General features: G+C 47.0%; 1 protein-coding gene across 1 annotated transcript; it reads right to left on the bottom strand.

Moving 5' to 3' along the window:
* Nucleotides 1–16,769: 16,769 nt before the first annotated feature.
* On the bottom strand, nt 16,770–20,716 carry Defb129 (defensin beta 129). The gene is made up of 2 exons (XM_050150706.1): nt 20,659–20,716; nt 16,770–17,209 (listed from the first exon to the last, which is right to left on the bottom strand). The coding sequence occupies exons 1-2, from the start codon at nt 20,714–20,716 to the stop codon at nt 16,770–16,772; spliced, it is 498 nt and encodes a 165-aa protein (XP_050006663.1).
* Between the last annotated feature and the right edge of the window lie 209 nt (nt 20,717–20,925).

Below are 20,925 nucleotides of genomic sequence, written 5' to 3'. Positions count from 1 at the left end.
CATGAGACTCTCATCTGGACACTGTTTTCCAGCTGGAGGAGATGGGTGAGGCTTTGAAAGGAAGCACCTTTGATGGATCCTGGGGTACAGATGCCACAGTTTAAATAAACACGCAGTGGTCTAACCTACCAGGGGCTCTGTTTCTGAGAGGCAGTGGGGCTGTAGGACAGTTGCACCCACACGCTCCTTTTGACTGACTGCGTCTGTTGGCCATTGAAAGCGGAGCAAAGCTCGATCATCTCTACTCACTGCTGAGTAATCTGATAGTGACTGGTGCCCCTGAGTGTCCCGTGAGTGCCCCATGAGTGTCCCATGAGGCAGAAGATCCTCTGAGGGAAGAGGGCTTGCATCAGGGGCTCCAAGGTCGGGGTTTCTTAGAGGGTCCCGAGAGCTGCTGTCTGTGCAGCTTTAGAAGGGCAATGTTATCTTAGGTGAAGTCCTATGGGCATCACAGGTGAGAGGGTGCAGGTCCTCAGTCTAAGTCACTAGGATTCGGTGGACACAGGGCAGGGATTGGTTTTTCTGGGTAGTCTTGAGGCATAGAGCCTGGCTAGCGAAAGAGGTTCATGGACACAAATGTATTAGCCGGGCATATGGGTGAGCTTCTCCTTTGGGGATTTTCAGCACTGTATTCAAGCTTGCTGGGATCCCAGCTGATGGAGTTGGCTCTACACTGTGCTGACCCAATGAGCCTGATGTCAGGGTGAAGATGACCCCCCCCCACAGCCTTGGGGTTTGGATGGGGGGTGTCTCATGTCGGCACTAGGAACTACGAGGGTGCTCATCAAGCTGGCCATGGGAAATGGGCGTGAGATGACATTTCCATGCTCACTATGTAGGGTCTGGAGAAAGGGGGCAAGGGCACTGGGAGATAGCACTGGCTCAGGGGTGTCATCTGGGGTGTCACTCCTCTGTGGATGAGGGGCTGGGGCTCTTGTATTTGAGGATGTTTCTTGTGCCTGTGGCCCTGACTCTTGTTCACCACTGACTTCATCTTATGGGCAGGTACATTCACTTTCACCTTCTGGGGAAGTTCACTGTTCTCAGCTGTGTGGTGGAATTCCTGCAAAGGTGCTGAGGTTCAGGCAGTTCCAATCATGAAGCTTTCTCCATTCCCCGGCCCTCTTACTTTCCCCATCCAAAGCTGCCTAAGGGAGGCGGTGCTCATTTGAGCTCACGGTCCCCAGGGTGTGGTTCTCCGTGGCAGGGATCCCAGCAGCAGGAGCTTGAGGCATCTGGCCGTATCAGTCCACAGCTGGGAAGCAGAATGGTGTGCGCTTGTGCTCAGCTCACTCTCTGTTTCCGCAGTTCAAGATCTCAGCCTAGGGAATGGTGCCGCTCACTTTTAGGGTGGTGTTGCAGTGTTTTTGATCACACTGTGGACCCTGAGATTGAGTTAATTAAAAATAAACCTGAGGTCAGGAGGCAGAGCCAGTGGCTAGTTGACAGGAAGTAGCCATAGAGGGTAAAGAGGGAATTGGAAGACAGATAGAGAAATGCACAGGAAGTAGTAGGGAGGGACTTTGAGTGTGGCTATCATTTTTGGTTTGGTAGTGCGGAAGGACACTCTGTCATCTTAGTTTGTGTTTCTGTTGCTGTGAAGAGACACCATGACCACAACAACTTTTTTATTTTATTACTTTTTTTGAGACAGGGTTTCTCTATGTAGCTTTGGAGCTTGTCCTGGCACTTGCTCTGTAAACCAGGCTGGCCTTGAGCTCACAGAGATCTGCCTGCCTCTGTCTCCCAAGTGCTGAGATTAAAGGCATGCACCACTACCATGCGGCAACCACAGCAACTCTCATGCAGTAAAACATTTAATTGGCACAGCCTGCTTACAGTTGCAGAGGTTTGGCCCATCATCATCATGATGGGAAACATGGCAGCAGGCAGGCAGACGTGGTGCTGGATTAGTAGTTGTGAATCCTACATCTTGTAGGCAGCAGGAAGTCCACTGAGACAGTAGATGGTATCCTGAGTATAGGAAACCTCAAAACCTGCCTCCTCCCAACAGTGACACATTTCTCCAACAAGGCCTTGCCAACTCCAACAAAGCCACACTTCCTTTGAGATTATAGGGGCCAATTATATTCAAACTACCACATTTTACTCCCTGTCCCCATAAACTTGTAACAATATCATAGTGCAAAATGCATTTAGTCCAACTTCGAAAGTCCCCATAGTCTATGACAGTCTAACAATGTTTTAAAGTCTAAAGTTCGAAGTCTCTTCTGAGATTCGTGCAATCTCTTAACTGTAATCATCTGTAAAAATCAAAATAAAAAAGCATATAACATACTTCCAGCATATAATGGCACAGGTTATACATTCCCATTCCAAAATGCAGGGAAGGGAGCAGGTTGAGGAAGTACTGGGCCTAAACAAGACAGGAAACCAGCTGGGCAGGCTCCACACTCTGTAGCTCCACGTCTGATGTCAAAGCACTTTTCAGATCAATTCCTTTCAGCTTTGTTGACTGTAACACACATCTTCCTCTTGGGTTGGTTCCACTCCCTGTAGGCAGCTGTCTTTGGCAGGTATCCCGCGACGCTGGCATCTCCAACATATTGGGTTCTCCAAGGGAATCCAGGCTTCAACTTCATAGTTTCACACAACGGCCTCTCTGAGCCTCCATTCAGGGACACTCCTGACACAGGCCTAATCTCAGCGGCTTTCCTTAACAGCAGAGGCAAATTCCATAGGTCCTTTCTTCTATCCTTAACACCAGAACCATGTCTCCGATGTTGCCAAGTTTTGTTGCGTACTGGGGCTGGAACATGGTCTCCTCATTCAATTACATCTTCACCAACTTCCTGTTTTTGATGGCTTCTTCCACTGCCTAAGCTTGACTGTCCTGGAACTTGCTCTGTAGACCAGGCCTGCCTCAAACTCAGAGCTCCACCAGCCTCTGCCTCAGAATAAAGGTGTGCACCACCACACCCTGCTCTAAGCTTTTCTTTACTTCCTTTTCAATAGTTGGAAATTTCACTGTGTGGGATCTTGCCCTGAGGTCCCACTCCCTTTTCTCAATTTCTTAACCCATTTATCTCCCTGAACACATGATTAGCTCCATTCCATTTCCTGGTGCTCTTTTTCTCCTCAAAGTTTACACTTTGTAATTTTCCCTGCTCAGCTTGCTCTTTTCATCATAAATCTTCATTAGAGTTAGCATTAATAACCGCATCACAGAGTCTATACTAGGCTGCTTTGAGATTTCTGTTGTCAATGGAATTAATCCAAAACTCTTCACTCTAGTCTCAGGCAGCCTCTTTGGACAAGGGTGAAAGGCAGCCACTTTCTTCACCAAAATATCATAAGAATGATCTCTAGGCAACATACTGAAATTCTCCTCTGAAACATCTTGAGTGAACTCCTGTAGTTCAAATAACTCACAGCACCACTGTCTCCCATGCTCCTGTTAGCAGGGTCCATTAGCAGTGCTTAAAGCATTCTGCTTTCCTGGGCTGCAGAGATGCCTCGGTAAGAGCACTGCCTGTTTTTCCAAAGATCCCGAGTTCAATTCCCAGCAACCACATGGTGGCTCACAACCATCTGTAATGTGCTCTGGTGCCCTCTTCTGGCCTGCAATTATATGTGCAGGCAGAACACTGTATATATAATAAATAAATCTTAAAAAAACATTCTGCTTTCCAAACCCAAAGTACCGGTCTATATTTCTCCAAACTAAAAACGTGCACACCACACACACACACACACACACACACACACACACACACACACACCAGAGTTGAGTTTAGTAAGGATTATGGCTCGGCACACCTCAGGCACTAGATGACTAGGCACTGAGTTCTTGTTCTTTTTAAAATTAGCACGCATTATCCAGAGTAAAGAGCATCACCAGGACATGTCACCCATGCATGTTATATCCATGCCTGTTACCCTCCCTTGTCCCCTTTTTCCATTTCTCCTTTTAGGATTCCAGCTATGAGAGAGACACATGTAGTTGATGTCTTTCTGAACCAGACTTTTTTCACAGAAGGATCCCCACTTTGTTTTTCTCAGTCTTTGTATGAGCTCATTCATCTTTATGGTGGAGCAATAGCCATGTGTCTATCTATATACAATCCATTACAAAATGAGTGTAGGTCCAGGCATGGTGGTGCACACCTTTAATCCCAGCACTCTGGAGGCAGACAGGGGGATGATCTCTGTGAGTTTGATCTTCCTGGTTGACATATGGAGTTCTAAGACAGCCAGGGCTGCATAAAGAGACCCTGTTCAAAGCAACAAGTTAATGTATAGTATTTGTACAAAGTGGTAGGTTTCCATATGACTTTGTTTCTTTTTCCCAGGGCCAGGCTGGCTGGGAACTAGTGATCCTCCTGCCTCAGCTTCCAGAGTGCTGGGATTGCAGCTGTGTTACCTGCCATGCCTGCCAGGGTTCCTCCTTCCCTCTTTTCTCCTCCTTTTCCTTCTTCCCTCCCTCCCCTCCTTCTCCGGCTATAGCTCCTCCTCTTCTCCCCCAGGCCCACGTTCTCCATTTGCACACCAGATAGTATTATTCATTTTTAGCAGAAGGGTTTGGAAAGCCTCCCTAGGGTCAGTGAGGTGATCTAGTTGGGGGATTGGACTGAATTACTCCTCCTCCTTCCCCATCTTCCTTCTTTTTCCTTCTCCTTCCCCTTTTTGAGCTTTTTTGAGACAGGGTTTCTCTGTGTAACAGTCCTGGCTGCCCTGGAACTCACAAAGTAGAGCGGACTGGCTTTGAACCCACAGAGATTCTCCTGCCTCTGCCTCCTGAGTGCTGGGATTAAAGGCGTGCGCCACCACTGCCCGACCCAGAACCTCCTCTTATGAGGCCAATCTCTGTGGACCTTGTGTAATAAAGTGTGACCCTCCACCTGAACCTCATGTGTCTGGGACACGGACAAGAATTGGGAGCACCTTGTGGGTGCCTGAGCCGCCTTTCCAAAAGCCTTCTTCACGCTGTGGTGATACCGGGTTCCGCCAGCAGATGGCGATAAAGTCCGTCCAAAATCAACCAGGGGCCGGTTTATGGAGGAATTGGATGGAGGCTTTATAGCCATTTTCACTACGTGCATGGAGTGACTCTTACTGCTCTTGCCTGGTCCCTGCTTGCGAGCTGGCCTTGGTTCTGCTCTCTGGGCCTGCCTTCCTCCCGCCATCCAAGCGCGGTCTGTTAGTTGGTGCCCTGCTTCACACCCTGTTCTCGAGGACTTCAACTAAAATAAGAAATTAGTATACAGACAGTGGGTTTCATTATGAGATTTGCATACTTTTTTTTATTTTTTTGCAGTGCAGGGAACGGAACTCAGAGTTTTCCATACACCAGGCAGCATTCACCAGTTGAGTGGCGCCCCCAGTCCCATGTTGTTTTTGCTCTCCTCCTGCCCTCCCTGACTCCTTGCCCCCACTCCTCCTGTGGGTCCCCTTCTTCCGTTCAGCTAGCCTTCTCTCTGCTTCTTTTAGTCCGGGGATAGTGTTGGCTTAAATGCACACCTTATCCTCCCTCTTTCCTTTTTGTTTATTGTTCAGGTGGAGCTCCACCTCAGTCCTCCCAACTCCCCCCCCCCTCTCTCCAAACCCTGCCCCCTTTCAGAAAAACTGCCAAAGGCAGCTTCTTCCCTGGAGAATCTCAAGACCACGTCTACAGTGTTTTTAAACTGCCCCTTCTAGAAAAAGGCCGCGTGATTTTTTGGTCTCTTTTCCATCTCCGGGGGCTGAGGAATCATCTGGGGGAATTTTATTAATTAAACCTGGACTTCTAATCCTTAATTTGGCTTGATTTGGTTTACTGTCAGTGGGGAGGCTTAATATCAGGGTACAGAAACCTTCATTTTTTTCCAGATAGGTTCTTCCTTGGCGGCCCAGACTGACCCTTCAGCTCTCGATCCTTCAGCCTCATCTTCCTCACAGGCATGTGCCATCAAACCAGCTCCATTTATTTTCTTGATGTATTTCACATTAAATTGTAGAATCCAAGCCGGGCGGTGGTGGCGCATGCCTTTAATTCCAGCACTCAGGAGGTAGAGGCAGGTGGATCTCTGTGAGTTCGAGGCCAGCCTGGTCTACAAGAGTTAGTTCCAGGACAGGCTCCAAACCTACAAAAAACAAAACAAAACAAAACAAAACAAAAACCTGTCTTGACAAACAAAGAAAAAAAAGGAAAAAGAAAAAAGAAATTTTAGGAAGAAAAGATAGAGATACAAAAGAAATACAGAGACATAGGATAGTATTGGGAGGGAAACTCAGTGAATACTGAATCTGCCCATGTTTATTTTCCATATGTTTATATATCCCAATCCAAAGGGAGGGATGAAGGCAAAAGACTTCTTTAACATGACGCAAAGGACAACCAGAACAGGTACTTGCTTTAATACTTGAGACACCAAGCCATGATTTCCTGAGTAAAGCATTCTGAAGTTTTGGGATATGCAACGAATACACCTTAGACCAAGTATCCTGTAGGCAGCCACTCCCTATGTCAAAACTCCTATTTTAAAACGAAGAAGCAGCAATAGGCTTGAATTCTCTGACCTTCGGTCAGGGTGGAGTGGATCCACCTCTATGGGTCACCTTCAAGTCCAAAATACCAAGTCACCACACCCTAGGTCAGGACTCTTGTTTGTAGCCACACCTGTTTTGAAAGAGCAAAATAAGCTCAAACTCTCTGACCTCCAGGTGAAACAGGACTCACAGTTGTGGGCCCCCACAATTCTGATGAAAACAATCTCCTGAACTGAACTCCCATCAAGCACCTGGTCAAGGAAGCCATGCAGACAACGGCTGGGCCCATGAACAGAGAGGCCCAATGGCATCGTTGCTCTTTAGGGAAACAGTTAAAACAATGACATTCTGTTGTGCACTTGGTAAATGACTAAGACAAGCAAACGAAAATATAGATTCTCCCACTCTGTGGAGCATGGAAGGAAGGTTGGTTCTTACACGTGGCTGGTGGGGCTGAATGGTCCTGCCGTCCTGTGGATACCCTTGTAGTATCGTCCAGAGTCGAACACACCTGTATCACATGTCCCAGCATACCCCTGTGCATGCCTCCCAGAGGAATGAAAGCTGATATTCTCACAGAAGCCTGTCAATATTCATAACAGCTCCATGTGTAATGGTCCGCATCTGGAAACATCTTCGAGGTCTTTAGAAGCGATTAAACTGCCATATGACAGAGCATTACTTAGCCTAACAAGAAGAAACAAGCTGGGTTTGGTAAGGCATATCTTGGGCGGCTGAGGCAGCAGTATTAAGAGTTGAGGCCTAAACCAGTCGGTGGTGGCACACTCCTTTAATCCCAGCACTTAGGAGGCAGAGGCAGGGGAATCCCTCTGAGTTTGAGGCCAGCCTGGTCTACTTAGTGAGTTCCAGAACAGGCTCCAAAGCTACACAGAGAAACCCTGTTTCAAAAAACAACAACAAAGAGTTGAGGCCTAGCTTAGTCTACATAGATGTTGTATCAACAAGCAATGCAAATGAAAGAAAACACCAAAGAAGAGGAGCTGAGAATTTGGGGAGATGGCTGATTTAGTGATGCACTTCTTTGACAAGCACCTGGTTGTCTCAGTTGGTAAAGAGACTAGCCAGTTGTTGAGGTTCAGGTTCAATGGGAGAACCTGTCACAAAAAATAAGGTGATGGTGGAGGAAGACACCCGGCTTCCATATACACAAACACACACACACACACACACACGAACACACACATACACACACATCTATGCCACACATACATACACACACACACAACTATGCCACACACAGAAAAGAACAGGAAGAAGAAATGAACTATTGGCCAGCACAGCTCCAGCTCAGAGGGACCGTGGGCATCATGCTGACTGAGAAAGCTCTTAGAAAGTGGGCTGCTATGTACCTGATGAATGAGTGACTGTCAAGAACTGAAGAGCACTGGACGGTGTGGCTTTATTTTTTCTAAAAATTTGTTTATTATATATGTTGAAATTACCTGGTGCGAGTGAGAAGGAGGCACGAAACACGCAACAAACCTGCTTAGGAGTTTATTAGAGGAGATGCGTACACACCTGGGAATTGGCGTGCAGAAAGAACTGAAGATGGCGCATCCAGCCTTTAAAGGCTGCCTGGCGCATGCGCACAGGGGGATGATGAAGCTACGTCTTTCTTAAGCAGGTGACAGAGCTCACACAGGTGCGCAAGGGCTTACAGAGCTGCGTCATACCTAAGTGATACAACCATGCTGCATGTGGGTCATGCAGGGCCTTTTAAGGTCCCCGGGGCAACTAGGTATTTTTGCCTGAAGGCTTGTCCCTACATACGTGGCCCTGGAACCTGGAAGTGCCAGCCATGCTGGTTGGCTAAAATCATAACATATATAGTGTTTTTTTTAAAGTTATGTATACAATATTCTATCTGTATGTGTCCCTGCAGGCCAGAAGAAGGCACCAGATCTCATTATAGACAGCTATGAGTCACCATGTGGGTGCTGGGAATTGAATTCAGGACCTCTGGAAGAGCAGCAGCCAGTGTCCTTAACCTCTGAACCTTCTTTCCAGCCTCTGGTTTTATTTAGAGAGCCCCTGGGAGGGCCCACTTCTGATGATCTGGTGGTCGCAGTGGTCGCATTGACTGTGGTGGTAAATGATGAAGCCACACGCTGAGCTGCCTGAGGTGGGATAATGAGGTCGCCAGTAGACTGAGGGCTCTGGGTCAGGTCCCTGATCTGGTGACTTGTGCTTTGCCATTGTCAAAGTCCTGGTCCTCCTGATTTGGGGTTGGTAAGTAAGATTTCTATGACGTCATTGGAAGCTTGAGGAGGCCTTTCTAAAGATAAAATCAGAAAAAGAAAATAGGTTGAAGCACTTTGGTCAGAAAAAAACCAATATGGGATAAATGAAAAATCATGTTATTTTCTTCTAGACTGTCTTATATTTTTCAAGAGTTTGTCTTAGGCTGGTGAGATGGCTTAGCTATAAAAGTGCCTGCCATGTAAACCCTATGGCCAGAGATGGATCCCTGGAGCCTACGGTGGAAGGAGGGATGCCTTCTGACCTGCTGCTGTAGCACGCACACCCTCACGCACACACTCATGCACACACTGCTCAACATCATCATCATCCCTACTCCAAACTCAGGAGACAGTAAAACTTCACCCTTTCAAATGTTCATCTGGGCAGTAAGAGCCTACGTGTCAAAGCTGGATTGATGCTGCTTCCTTCCCCGGGCTGCAGGAAATAACTGACTGCAGATACTAACAGCTCAGTGAAGGACAAGATCACGTTTCAGAAGTTGATGGACACACCCACAGAGTCATCTGACCGTCTCCTGTGCGTGAAACCTAGAGACAGGACATGGCAACCAGAGCCCTCATTAGGTCTGGACTTGGCTTTTGGATTAATTTGGGCAAACTTTTCTGAAGACGACAGTGTCTTCCTTTATCACAACTCACGTGTGACCAGGCATGGTGGTTCTCATCTGTATTCCGAACTCTCTGAAGGCAAGAAGATCAGGCCAGCCTGGGCTGTGTAGCAAGACCTTGTCACAGACAGACAGGCAGACAGACACAGATGGTTCTGTTTCTTCTGAGATGATTCTGGCAGCCACTAGTATTTATTGTGCACATCTAATTCATCTGAGGTAATAAAAAATTTTGTCTGTCTGTCCTTTTGTCTGTCTGGCTCTGAGACAGGCATAAAGAGGCATTACTCCCATCCAGCTCCATACCAGGCCTTAAAGAAAAAAAAATTAAAAATTTATTTTAATTAAAAATTTATGTGTGGGCTGGAGAGATGGCTCAGTGATTAAGAGCACTGACTGTTCTTCCAGGGGTCCTAGGTTCAATCCCAGCACCCGCATTACAGTTCACATCCATCTGTAGCTCTAGTTCCGAGTGATCCGATGCTTTCTTCTGGCCTCCAAAGGTACCGGGCACGTATGTGGTACATAGACATTCATGCAGGCAAAACACCCATACACATAATAATTTTTTTTAAAAAAAATCCAAGCGCATACACAAAATTATATGTACGACTGTTTGCCTGCATGTATTTATGTACACCATGTGCATGTCTGGTGCTGAGGAAGCCAGAGAGGGCAATGGATCTCCTGGAACTGGAGTTGCAGATAGTTGGTAGCTATCATGTGGGTGCTGGGAATTGAACCTGGGTCCTATGCAAGAGCAACAAGTGCTCTTAGCCAATGAGCCATCTCTCTGGCCTCCGGGACATTTTTTTTAAAGACTTAATTCCACATTTTTTGGTTAATTTTTCCATTTACACTTAGACTGATTCTATATCTTGGCTATTGTGAATAATGCATGTGGTTTTTATTTTTTAATTTAAAAGTTTTCTTTCTTTTTTTTTTGTGAAAGAGTTTCTCTGTATAGTTCTAGTCCTGACTATCCTGGAACTCACTCTGTAGACCAGGCTGGCTTCGAACTCACAGAGATCCACCTGCGTCCACCTCCCGAATACTGGGATTAAAGGTGTGCACTGTCACCACCTACCTGGTTTTTATCTTTATTGAAGTTACATTTCCCCATCTCTGCCAAGTAACCCTTCTTAAGTTGATTATTTGTTCTTTGAAGATTTATTTTTAACTAATGTGTGTATATGTATATGCATGTATGTATGCGTGTGCATATTGTATGTCTGTTTGTATATGCATATATGTATGGGTGCATATGTATCTGTATGTGTTTGTGTGAATATGTATATGTGTGTACATGCCCATACATGAGTGCAAGCGGCGAAGGAGACAGGAAGAGGGCATGGTATTCCTTGGAGCTGGAGTCATAGGCAGTCATGAGATGCCCGATGTGATTGCTGGGAACGGAACTCTGGTCCTCTGGGAGGGCAGCAAGTGCTCATAACGGTTGAGTCATCTCTCCAGCCCCTCCTGTGTTCTTTTGATTTGAGCCAGGATACTTTTCTCAAATGTAGCAAAGTATTTCAGGTATATTTTATATATTTGCTTCAGGCCAAGAAATAGTGCCTTCCACGAGACTTTGGGGAACTGGAGTTGAGGTTACAGTCGCACGGCCATTGCAATCAGTACTTCTGGCTGCTCCATGTCTCTAGGCCTGTTCACTGGACAGGGATGAAAAAATGTTTGACAATAAAGTGTTGCTAGGTGCGGGATGGTGCCTCAGTACTACAGAGACTGAGGCAGGAGGATCAATGCGAGTTCGAGACCACCCTGGAATACATCGTGATTTCCACGAGACTGTCTTAAAGAGCCCCTCCCCAATGATGAGTTCAAACTGGGGTTGGAGAATTCTGACTTAACCGGATGCTGCTTTTCTCCGCCTGTGTCGTGTGCCTCACGGGAGCCGTTTGCAGTGCTGTCTCCAGGCTGTTCCACAAACAGGCTGCACCAGAGCTCGCTCCAAGCCCTTGGAAAGAGTTTCCACGTGTGTGGGCGTGGCTAGTGCCCATATGACTTACCATCTTCATCTCGCCGGGTTTCGTTTCTGTTTTTTTTGGAAGTGGTTCTTATTATATAGCTCGTGCTGCCCTCAAACCCCCGGTCCTCCTACTCCAGCGTCTTGAGTGCTAGGATTAAAAATGTGCCTGAGAAGCCGGGCGGTGGTGGTGGTGGTGGTGCACGCCTTTAATCCCAGCACTCGGGAGGCAGAGGCAGGCGGATCTCTGGGAGTTCGAGGTCAGCCTGGTCTACAAGAGCTAGTTCCAGGACAGGCTCCAAAACCACAGAGAAACCCTGTCTCGAAAAACACGTGTTTCTCCAAACTAAAACGTGCACACCACACACACACACACAAAACAAAAAAAAAAAGTGCCTGACTACACTAGGTTAATTAGGGTTCTTTAATCTTTAGGGGTTGCTTTTTAAATTTTGACATACATATGTATATATATGTTCAGATTTATTTGAAATTGTTTATATGTGTGTATGTCTGGGGAAGGTGTGAGCATGTATGTGTAGGTGTCTCAGGAGGAGGTTAGAGGTATCAAATCCTTTGGAGCCGGAGTTCCTGGCAGTTGTGAGCTGCCTGGCATAGATGCTGGGACCTGAACCTGGGTCTTCCGCAAGAGAAGTGTGCACTCTTAACCACTGAGCCATCTCTCTAGCCCCTGCTTTTTGAATTTTAGCATTTTTATATTAGGTGCAAATATTGAAGTGGTTCCCAAATAGAACTTTCAAATTTGAGCAACACAGGAGTGGCCTATCTCCCTACGGACCGTTTGAAAATTTCCACTCTTTAAAAGCAGGTGTGTCCCCTGGCTTCTCCCTTCGATCGCTCGGTTCTCAATAACGGGAGATTCTGGGTTACTCAAGGTCACTGCAGATAGGAACAGGAGAAGCCAGAGGCAAGAAGATCACGCCTGAGGGACTAGGACATGCCCACGGGCAGAAGCGGTGGGCAGATGGGACAGAGTCACCGAGTCACTGCCTAAAGCACCTGTCATTGTTGAATTTCAGGTGTGATTAACCAGGAGGAAGCAGGCACATCCACGTCAGGGCGAGTCAGTTTGGACAGAACAGTTAGCCGTGGCATCCACTGTCTGAGCACTCACAGAGTAGTTAGAAGCCTGGCCCTGCATATCTTTGCAGTAGCTGGGATTAAATCCAGGCTTAAAAATGCCAGGCAGGTGCTTTCCCTCTGAGCTGAACCCCAGCCCCAACATGAGAGGTACCCCGGGAGCCCTTCACTTAGATGAGGGTCATCTCGGTTGGGCACATTCCAGGATAACCTCTGCTAACAATTTGGCTTGACAAGTTTATGATATTTTCCCCGTAGCCATGTCTGGGACTCTGTAGACATATTTACCAGTTGCACTTTGTTAAAGATGGCCACCAGGATGTCTGTGACTAGCTGGTTTGTGGTGCAGTCTTTTTTTTTTCCTCCTGTGTTATCTGGGTCGTACACGGCAGCTGCCATCTTGAGGCAGAGCAGTTGTGACATGCAGGAAGTCTTCCCAAGTTTGGCTTGTTAAAATTCTGGGTGAGCAAGGAGGTTCACTAGGGTCCCGAGGCTCCTCCCCTCCCCAGAGACTCCATGTGTCATGTCAGAGGCAAATGGGTGTCCAGGGTGACACTTCTCTTTGATGTAGCTCCCTGTGAGTGGACCATGCTCCTGCAATGGCTCTAGTAAGCTCCTATTTCATCAAGCTAGACCGGATGGAACCTTCCCTTGGTCTGATGATGCCTTCCCTATCTGGAGCGAGGAGACATTTCTTTACTCAAGAGCCATGCAATACCCTGCTAAAGCAGAGAGAACCCTTTTCAGGACTGCTGACCTCCTTCCCTTTGCCTGATGGGAGAGACTCAGCAGGGAACAGCACTGAGTCTATGATCTATTTATTTAACAATAAATATACATATAACATATGTGTGTAGATATAATACACACACATGTATAACGTGTGTGTGTGTGTGTACTGTGTGCAGATGCCCACAGAGGCCAGGGGAGGGCACTCATCTCCTGGAACCAGAGGACTCTTTGTTCTGAGCTGCCTGACTCAGGTCCTCTAGAAGGACAGAAAGTGCTCCTAACCTCTGGACCATCTCTCCAGCCATCTTCTCTACTCCTCCTGCTGCGCAGTCAAAGCTGCTCTTGGACTTGAGCAGTGCTCCTGCTCCCGTCTCCCTGGTGCTGGGGTTACTGGCATGCGCCGCTGTGCCTGCCTCTAATTTCACTTCTCCGACTCCTAAAACTTCCCCTTTAAATTCAGTTCATTTGTTATTAATGTGAGTTTAGGACTGTGTGTGAGTGAGTGTGCACAACAGTGCGTGAGGCCAGAAGACAGATTTGGGGAGCTGCTTCTCTCTACTGTGGGTTGAGGGGACTGACCTGAGGCGGTAAGCCTTGCGTGACCAGTGCCTTACCCTCTGAGCCATCCTGCCAGATTCCATTTCTACATTTTTTGGGGGAAGGGTCTTGGAAAAGAGGCAAATTGTGATACTAAGTTAAATAAAGCTAGACAGTGGTGGCGCACACCTTCAAACCCAGAACTTGGGAGACAGAAGCAGGCAGAGTTCAAGGCCAACCTGGTACAAAGAACAAGTTCTAGGACAGCCAGTGCTACACAGAGAAACCCTGTCTTGAAAAAACAAAACAAAACAAGACAACATGGGAAACGTGGGATGGTGCAATGGGTCCAGGCACTTGCTGCAAAGGCTGGAGATGGGGTTTCCAGAAGGAACCCCTTAAAGGCTGACGAGAATGGACTCTGCAGAGTGGTCCTCTTACCTCCCTTCATGCACCCTGGCAATGCACCCGCATCCCCGCACCAGGCATACGTGTGCACAATAACAACAAAGTTTTAAAAAGAGAAAAGAGTGGCTGAATGGATTAAAAAAAAAAAAAGACCAAGTTTCAGCTGTGTTTCCTGTTAGAGGCTCGCTTCACCTGAACTTAAAGATTGAAAGGGAAGGGATGGGAAGAAATATACCTTTCCAACGGGAACTGAAAGGGAGCAGGGCTTGGCGTATACCAGACAATGTAGGAGGTTTGGGAGGATTCTGTGAGCAGAATTCCATCATGCAGAAAGAGCGGCAGAGCTGGGCAGGTCACGCCATGGAGATCCAGGAAGCAGAGATGGGAATAAGGCCATACAAGTTCATAGTGTGTGTGTGTGTATACGTACCTTTCTCTTGGTTGTGTGCCTCTTTGGTTTGGGTGTGAGTGTAGTACTGGCTTCATAAAGTGGAGTTGGTAGCTTTCCTCCCCTTTCTGTCTCAGGGTAGTGTGACGGTGTTGCTGTTAACTCTTTACAGCTCCGGTCAGACTCATTTGGGCTCCCTTCAGGGCCCAGGATTTGTTTGCTTGACATGGTTTTTCTTGCTATTTCCGTTCAGTTCCATGGTTTATTATCATCTCAGTTACAGTATATCTTCTTAATATAATTTTGGTAGGTCACACGTCCAGAACTTAATAGATTTTAGGTTTTCCAATTTATTAGGTTATAGGTAGTTTGAATGTTATTGGCCCCCATAATCTCATAGGGAGTGGCAGTAGCAGGAGGTGTGGCTTTGCTGGAGGAAGTGTGTCACTGTGGGGTCAGGCTTTGTGGTTTCCTATGCTCAGGATACCACCAGTATCTCTGTTGACTTCCTGTTGCCTACAAAATATAGGACCTCCAGCTACTCCAGCACCATGTTTGCCCTGCTCCCCATCATGATAATAATGGACTGAACCCCTAAAACTTTAAGTGAGCCACCCCAGTTAATTTTTTTATGAGTTGCTGTGTCTCTTCACAGCAATAGAATAGACCCAATCAATTCGCTATCTCCCCCAGCTGTCTGTATCCTTAAGTCACGCAGTAACTGTGTTGAGAGCAGTTTGTGCCCTTCCATCCAGTAGTATTTATTTTATGAGATTTAGTACACCATGGTTTGATATATGTATGCTGGGAACTGTAGTATCTTTAAAAGATTGTTTTATTTTTTAATAATGTGTGTATGTGTGTATCTGTGTTTGAGTATGTGCACCACGTGCATGCAGGTGCCCTTGGAAGCCAGGATTTGAAGCAGGTTGTGAGCCACCAGACATGGGTCCTGGGAAGCAAACCCTGGTCCTCTGAATGAGCAAGACAAGCTCTTAACCTCTGAGGCCTCTCTCCAGCTCCTAGAACTGCAACATCTTCCTGCTAGAATGTTCCTTTTACCAATATGTAGTGATCTTCTTCATCTTTCCTAATTTGGGTTTGAAGTCTATTTTGTTAGCAATCAGAATTCAATGCCTTCTTGCTGTCTGTTTCTGTCAGTCTGGATTATCTTCTTCCTCTTTCTACCCCCAGGTCCTCAGATACCCCCTCCCCGCTTGTCTCTCTGGAGCAAGGCCGATGGAGATATGAACCTATCTATAGTGTTAGCTAGAACTCAGGAGCTGTGTGTGAAGCGGTGATGAGGCCGTCTGCCTCTGTCATCTTTTCTGTAGCACAGCTGTTTCTCCTCCAAGTGGCCTTGTGGTTCGGTATTTTATTAAAACAACAGAATGGAACGAGAACGCCCGTTCGTTTCTGTCTTCTGGTTTTTGTTTGTTTGTTTTTGGTGGGAAACATGGGTGACAGAGCCCCCACCTCTGATAGCAACCTCACTGGGGTGTGTATGTGCCAAACTTACCCCGTCGCCCCGTCGTCCCAGCAAGACACACGTGGGTGTTTTCTATCAATGCTACTGCAATAAAACTTTTCAAAGACTGGGACTGAGGGCCACGCTGCTGTCACGTCGACAAAGTAAGGCCGTGCAGTCTGAGATTGCTGAATTCTGGTGTCTACTAAAATGCTGGCATCTCCACTAACGAATGAATAAATTGATGGTAATGTATGGATACGTGATTTGTTTTAGGCCGCACAACTGAGCAATGTCAGAGTCATTTTTCGTCCTGGTCCCATACTGGTCTGATATTGTTTCAGGCTGTTAAGCTAAGAAGTTCTTCAGATGAGCCCTACCAGCTTCTGTTTGTGTTCTGGCTGCACAGGGGCCCTTCGCCCAAGATTCACGACAAGAGGAAACAGGGCTTAGGCTTTCCTTCCCGTTGTCACAGGAAAAAGCCTTCAAATGAGAATCCCACAAGGAGGCCTGAGGCTCAGCACTTCCTGAGCTGGGACTTGCTCTCTCCCGGCATCTGAACTTAAACTCCCATGCCTCTCCAGCACTGCCCTCTGGGGGACCCCTGCAAGAACGATTCCATGACACAGACTGGAAGGGACCTAACAGTGTTTATTACCCGTCCGTGGGCAGAACAGTTATGTCATATTTTAATGCCTGTGGAGGTAGAGAGGAGCCTGACACCCTAGGACAAAGACCCACTTCCCTGCTGCCATGGGGGTGCTGGCCATGTCTAAGGTGGTCCAGGTCGGGACTGAGGGGCAGCATTGGCAGAATCCCTGATTGGTTCCACATGCCTCTTGGTGGAAACAATACCGCCCAAGCCACGTCTGCCTGGCCTGGGGGTGACAGACTTCACAGGGGAGCCTTTTGGGACAATGGCAGAGTTGATACTGAGCGAAGGGTTGACATCTCCGATTTGGGGGAGCATGACTAAGGCCTGTTTCCTTCGCAGCTCTTCTCTGGACTTCTTCTCGCTCTTCAGCATCTCCACGAGGTCCTTGTCAGAGATGTGGGGAATTTCGTGTCGCAGGTAGCTTTTAATCAGTTTAGTCACTTTGGGCCCAATGCAGCATTTTTTGGATTTGCAGGTCTGTATCTCGATTTCCTCGGCGAGGCAGCTGTCTTTGCATTTCCCAAAGCCCATTATACATTTTTTCACGGCCAAAAACTCTGCGTGGTGGAGAGAGAGAAACCACTGGGTCAAGGCTAATCATTGGAGACGATGTTCAGACTGCTGGCGTGAGAGTCTAGATCCAAAAGGCAGGAGTGGTTTCATGTGTGGGAAGGCAGAGCCAGACAAGACCAGGGGTTCACTGGCTAGTCAGCCTAACCTGATTGGTGAGCCTATCTTAACAATCAGGTTGTGGTGGCGCACACCTTTAATTCCAGCACTAGGGAGGTAGGGGCAGGTGGAACTCTGTGAGCTTGAGGCCAGCCTGGTCTGTATAGAGAGTTGCAGGCCAGCCAGGGCTACACAGAAAAACCCTGTCTCAAAACAACAAAAACAAGGTGAATGGTACCTGAAGAAAGACACCCGAGGTTGTCTCAGGGCCTACACACACACACACACACACACACACACACACACACACACACACACACACACACACCAAGGCTGTAATGAGGAAGGAAAGATATGAAGTCCAAGTACTTGATTTCAGAATATTCCTCCTTCTCTCCCTCTCTTCTCCCTCTTCCTTCCTTCTTTCCTTTCTGTTTGGTGATACTGGGCTTTGAACTCAGGGTTTTGGGGTCAATCACTTTCCCCCTGAGCTACATCTCCAGCCACAAGACAGCATTTTTGATTTCCATTCCTGCATCATCCACACCAGCAGAGCCCCCACCCCCTCTATAATCCTATAAAACACCAATGTCGGTAAAACCTGCCATGCAGTTGATCCAAGAAAGACTCATGATTATTATCCTAACATCCGCTAGCGGTGTACATTAGTGAATTCAGTGTGCGATTTCAGCACACGCATTCCAAGTGTGCTGATCAAAGCAAGCCTGCCTTTGTCCACGCTTGGGTAGTCAATAGTGCATTCAGGTTAACTATTTCTTTTTTTTTTTTTTTTTTTCCTTTTTCCTTGAGACAGGGTTTCTCTGTGTAGCTTTGGAGCCTGTCCTGGAACTAGCTCTTGTAGACCAGGCTGGCCTCGAACTCACAGAGATCCGCCTGCCTCTGCCTCCCGAGTGCTGGGATTAAAGGCGTGCGCCACCACCGCCTGGCAGACTATTTCTTTTAACTTCACATGCGACAGCATGTAGTACTCTCCTCTCTGTGTGGTCACAGAGAAGAATAAAATGATAATTTGCAAGATAATAAGTGGAATGGGGGACTTACATTAATTGAGATAAACCAAGAAAGAATTTTGAAACAGAATTAGCAGGATTTTCAGAATTGTTGTCTTCGAGTCCCTGTCAGTCACTGGACCTACGGCTCCTGGGACATGGCACTTTGTCATTTCCAATACCTGGATACTTTGTGTCCTTCAGAGATCTTATTTGTTACTGTGGCCTCCACTTGTCTCTATCAAGGTCACTCACATATTATTTCTAGCTTAGTTCCCCCCTGAGTTTAGTAATTTACCTTCATCTGTTGAATGTCCCATCCCAGTGTCTGACTGTTTTCCTTCAATTAAGAAATCTTTTCTGGGCTGGAGAGATGGCACAGAGGTTAAGAGCACAGACTGCTCTTCCTGAGGTCCTGAGTTCAATTCCCAGCAATCACATGGTGGCTCACAACCATCTGTAATGAGATCTGGTGCCCTCTTTTGGCTTGCAGGCACACATGCAGGCAGAATGTTCTATACACGATAAATAAATCTTTAAAAAAGAGAAATCTTTTCTTTCTCTATTACCCACCTTATCAATTTTATGTAAGTTAGAAGTGATTTATTTAGCATCAGATGGTTCCCAAAGATTATAGTGCCCGTGACAACCCGCATAAGATTGGGCCTGTCAACATCCTGCTGAGGGAGAGAAAGGCACACGAGGCCATGCTCCTCCCTGAGACTCTTTAGGTAGTTAAGGATGGTTGGGGCAAGAGAGGGATTTTCTTCTACAGTGTAGCCACTGGTAAGTTGCCCATGCTTGTGTAGATAGCCCATTGTCCATGCTTCTGAAAGCAAACCTAATAAAACTCACTGGGCCACACACACACACACACACACACACACACACACACACACAAGTCATGAAGTAGAAAAGGAACTGTTTGAGAGCAGAGAGGAGTATGGGTCAGCAGGAGTGGGAGGGGGTAAGAGAGAGTGGGAATGAATCTGATAAAATACATCCCACACATATGACATCATGGGATCCAATTATTACACACAGTTAATGTATGTCAATAAAACATAATTTCAAAGCATATTTTCACATATGTATTTGTTATTCTCATACATCTTCACATTGTTCTCACAAGGAGTGCAAAGCAGAAACATTTTAGAACTAGAAGCGGTCACATTGATTTTTCCAGTGCGCTCAGGTCACTTTTGAAGCTCGACCTGTTTAAGTGACCTTACCCAAGGAGACACAGACTTCCCTATGTTCCCAACATGAAATCAGTACAGACATCTTCAGCCCTTATTTTCCTTGATTCATTATGATTACTCCAAGTAGCTTGGTGGTTCCTGTTTCCAGAAACAAGCCTCCATCTTATCTTTTTCCTTCCTTTTCAAGAGCAGCAGCCATGCCCTGTCCTGTCATGTGCTATGCTGTACCCCCAGACACCCTTATGGTAGTTGGAGGGTTTCCAGGAAGACGGAGACGGAGAGAAATAAGGCTCTGCTGGGGGAGCTGATATGGAGACGTAGACCTGCCTGCTAAATTCTAAAGAGGTTTTTTTTTTTTTTTTTTTTTTGAACGCAGAGGCAAGGATTTTATCCTGTGCGCAGAGGTGCATCGCCAATGGAACCTCTGCGTTAGGAGATGGCTTTGGCTGGGGCTGCGGAGGAAGCTCAGTGGGTCAGATGTGAGGTCTGATGCAGTCAGTAGTGCAGGCCTCTGCAAGCCCAGTCTTCCCACAGTGCAACAGGAGGTGGAGACAAGAGACTTCCCAGAAACCCATGGGCCAGTTAGCCTGACGCACTCCGTGACAAACAATGAAAGAGCTTGTCTCAGACAAGATGGAAGGGAGGGCTGACACCTGCTGTCCTCTGAGCTCTACACTCATGTTCCTGTGTGTTCTCTCTCTTACACACATCACACTGTATTATCTCTCTCTCTCCCTTCCTCTCTCTCTCTCTCTCTCTCTCTCTCTCTCTCTCTCTCTCTCTCTCTCTCACACACACACACACACACACACACACACACACACAGAGATTTTAAAAATATACAAGGTGGTTAACTCAGAAATAGAGTTCACCTGAAGGTGCTTTGGGCTGAGTTGTTGCAAGGAGACAGACACATACTCAGAGCAGGAACCCATCGTATGTCAGACAAGGGATACCCCACTCTCTTTGTAACTTCCGGGCATCTCCATCAGACACAGACTAGGGGCTGGGTCAGCTCTCCAGCCATCTTTTTTGGGAATGTCATCTTTCAGCGTCTTTTTGGGGTCCTAGCACCATGGGCAGCCCTGTCCCACTTGTTCACATCAACCCAGGGGCCCACGTTACCTGATTTCACCTGATACTGTAGCATGAGGCTGGCTACGAGAGGAAAAAGGAACTTCATGGCTGGGTGGTAGGAAAGACGCCTTGGGTCTGGGTGGTTGTTCTTGAGCTCCGGCCTTTATTGGCCTCCTCATGGCCTTGGGCCAAGGGCAGTGAAGTGCAGCTAAAGCAGCCCTGTGTGTTGCTCAGGGAAGTCAGTTTTCTCTGATTCTGTTTGATAAGTTTGTCAGCAAATTTCTATGTGTTGCTACTCCTCTTCGTTGTCTTGCG

The sequence above is a fragment of the Alexandromys fortis genome, unplaced genomic scaffold (assembly GCF_014885135.2).
Source record: "Alexandromys fortis isolate MF-2015 unplaced genomic scaffold, M_Fortis_MF-2015_v1.1 scaffold_27, whole genome shotgun sequence".
Lineage (NCBI taxonomy): Eukaryota > Metazoa > Chordata > Mammalia > Rodentia > Cricetidae > Alexandromys > Alexandromys fortis.
The sequence above is the reverse complement of the archived record's forward strand: the minus strand, read 5'-3'. Positions and strand labels throughout refer to the sequence as shown.

What these genes read in the sequence shown, in the direction of transcription:
- Defb129 (XM_050150706.1), bottom strand. Translation starts at nt 20,716, where the DNA reads ATGAAGTTCCTTTTTCCTCTCGTAGCCAGCCTCATGCTACAGTATCAG. An exon ending in ACAGTATCAGGTGAAATCAG is followed by an intron (nt 17,210 to 20,658) that starts GTAACGTGGGCC and finishes TCCACCACGCAG; the next exon opens with AGTTTTTGGCCGTGAAAAAA.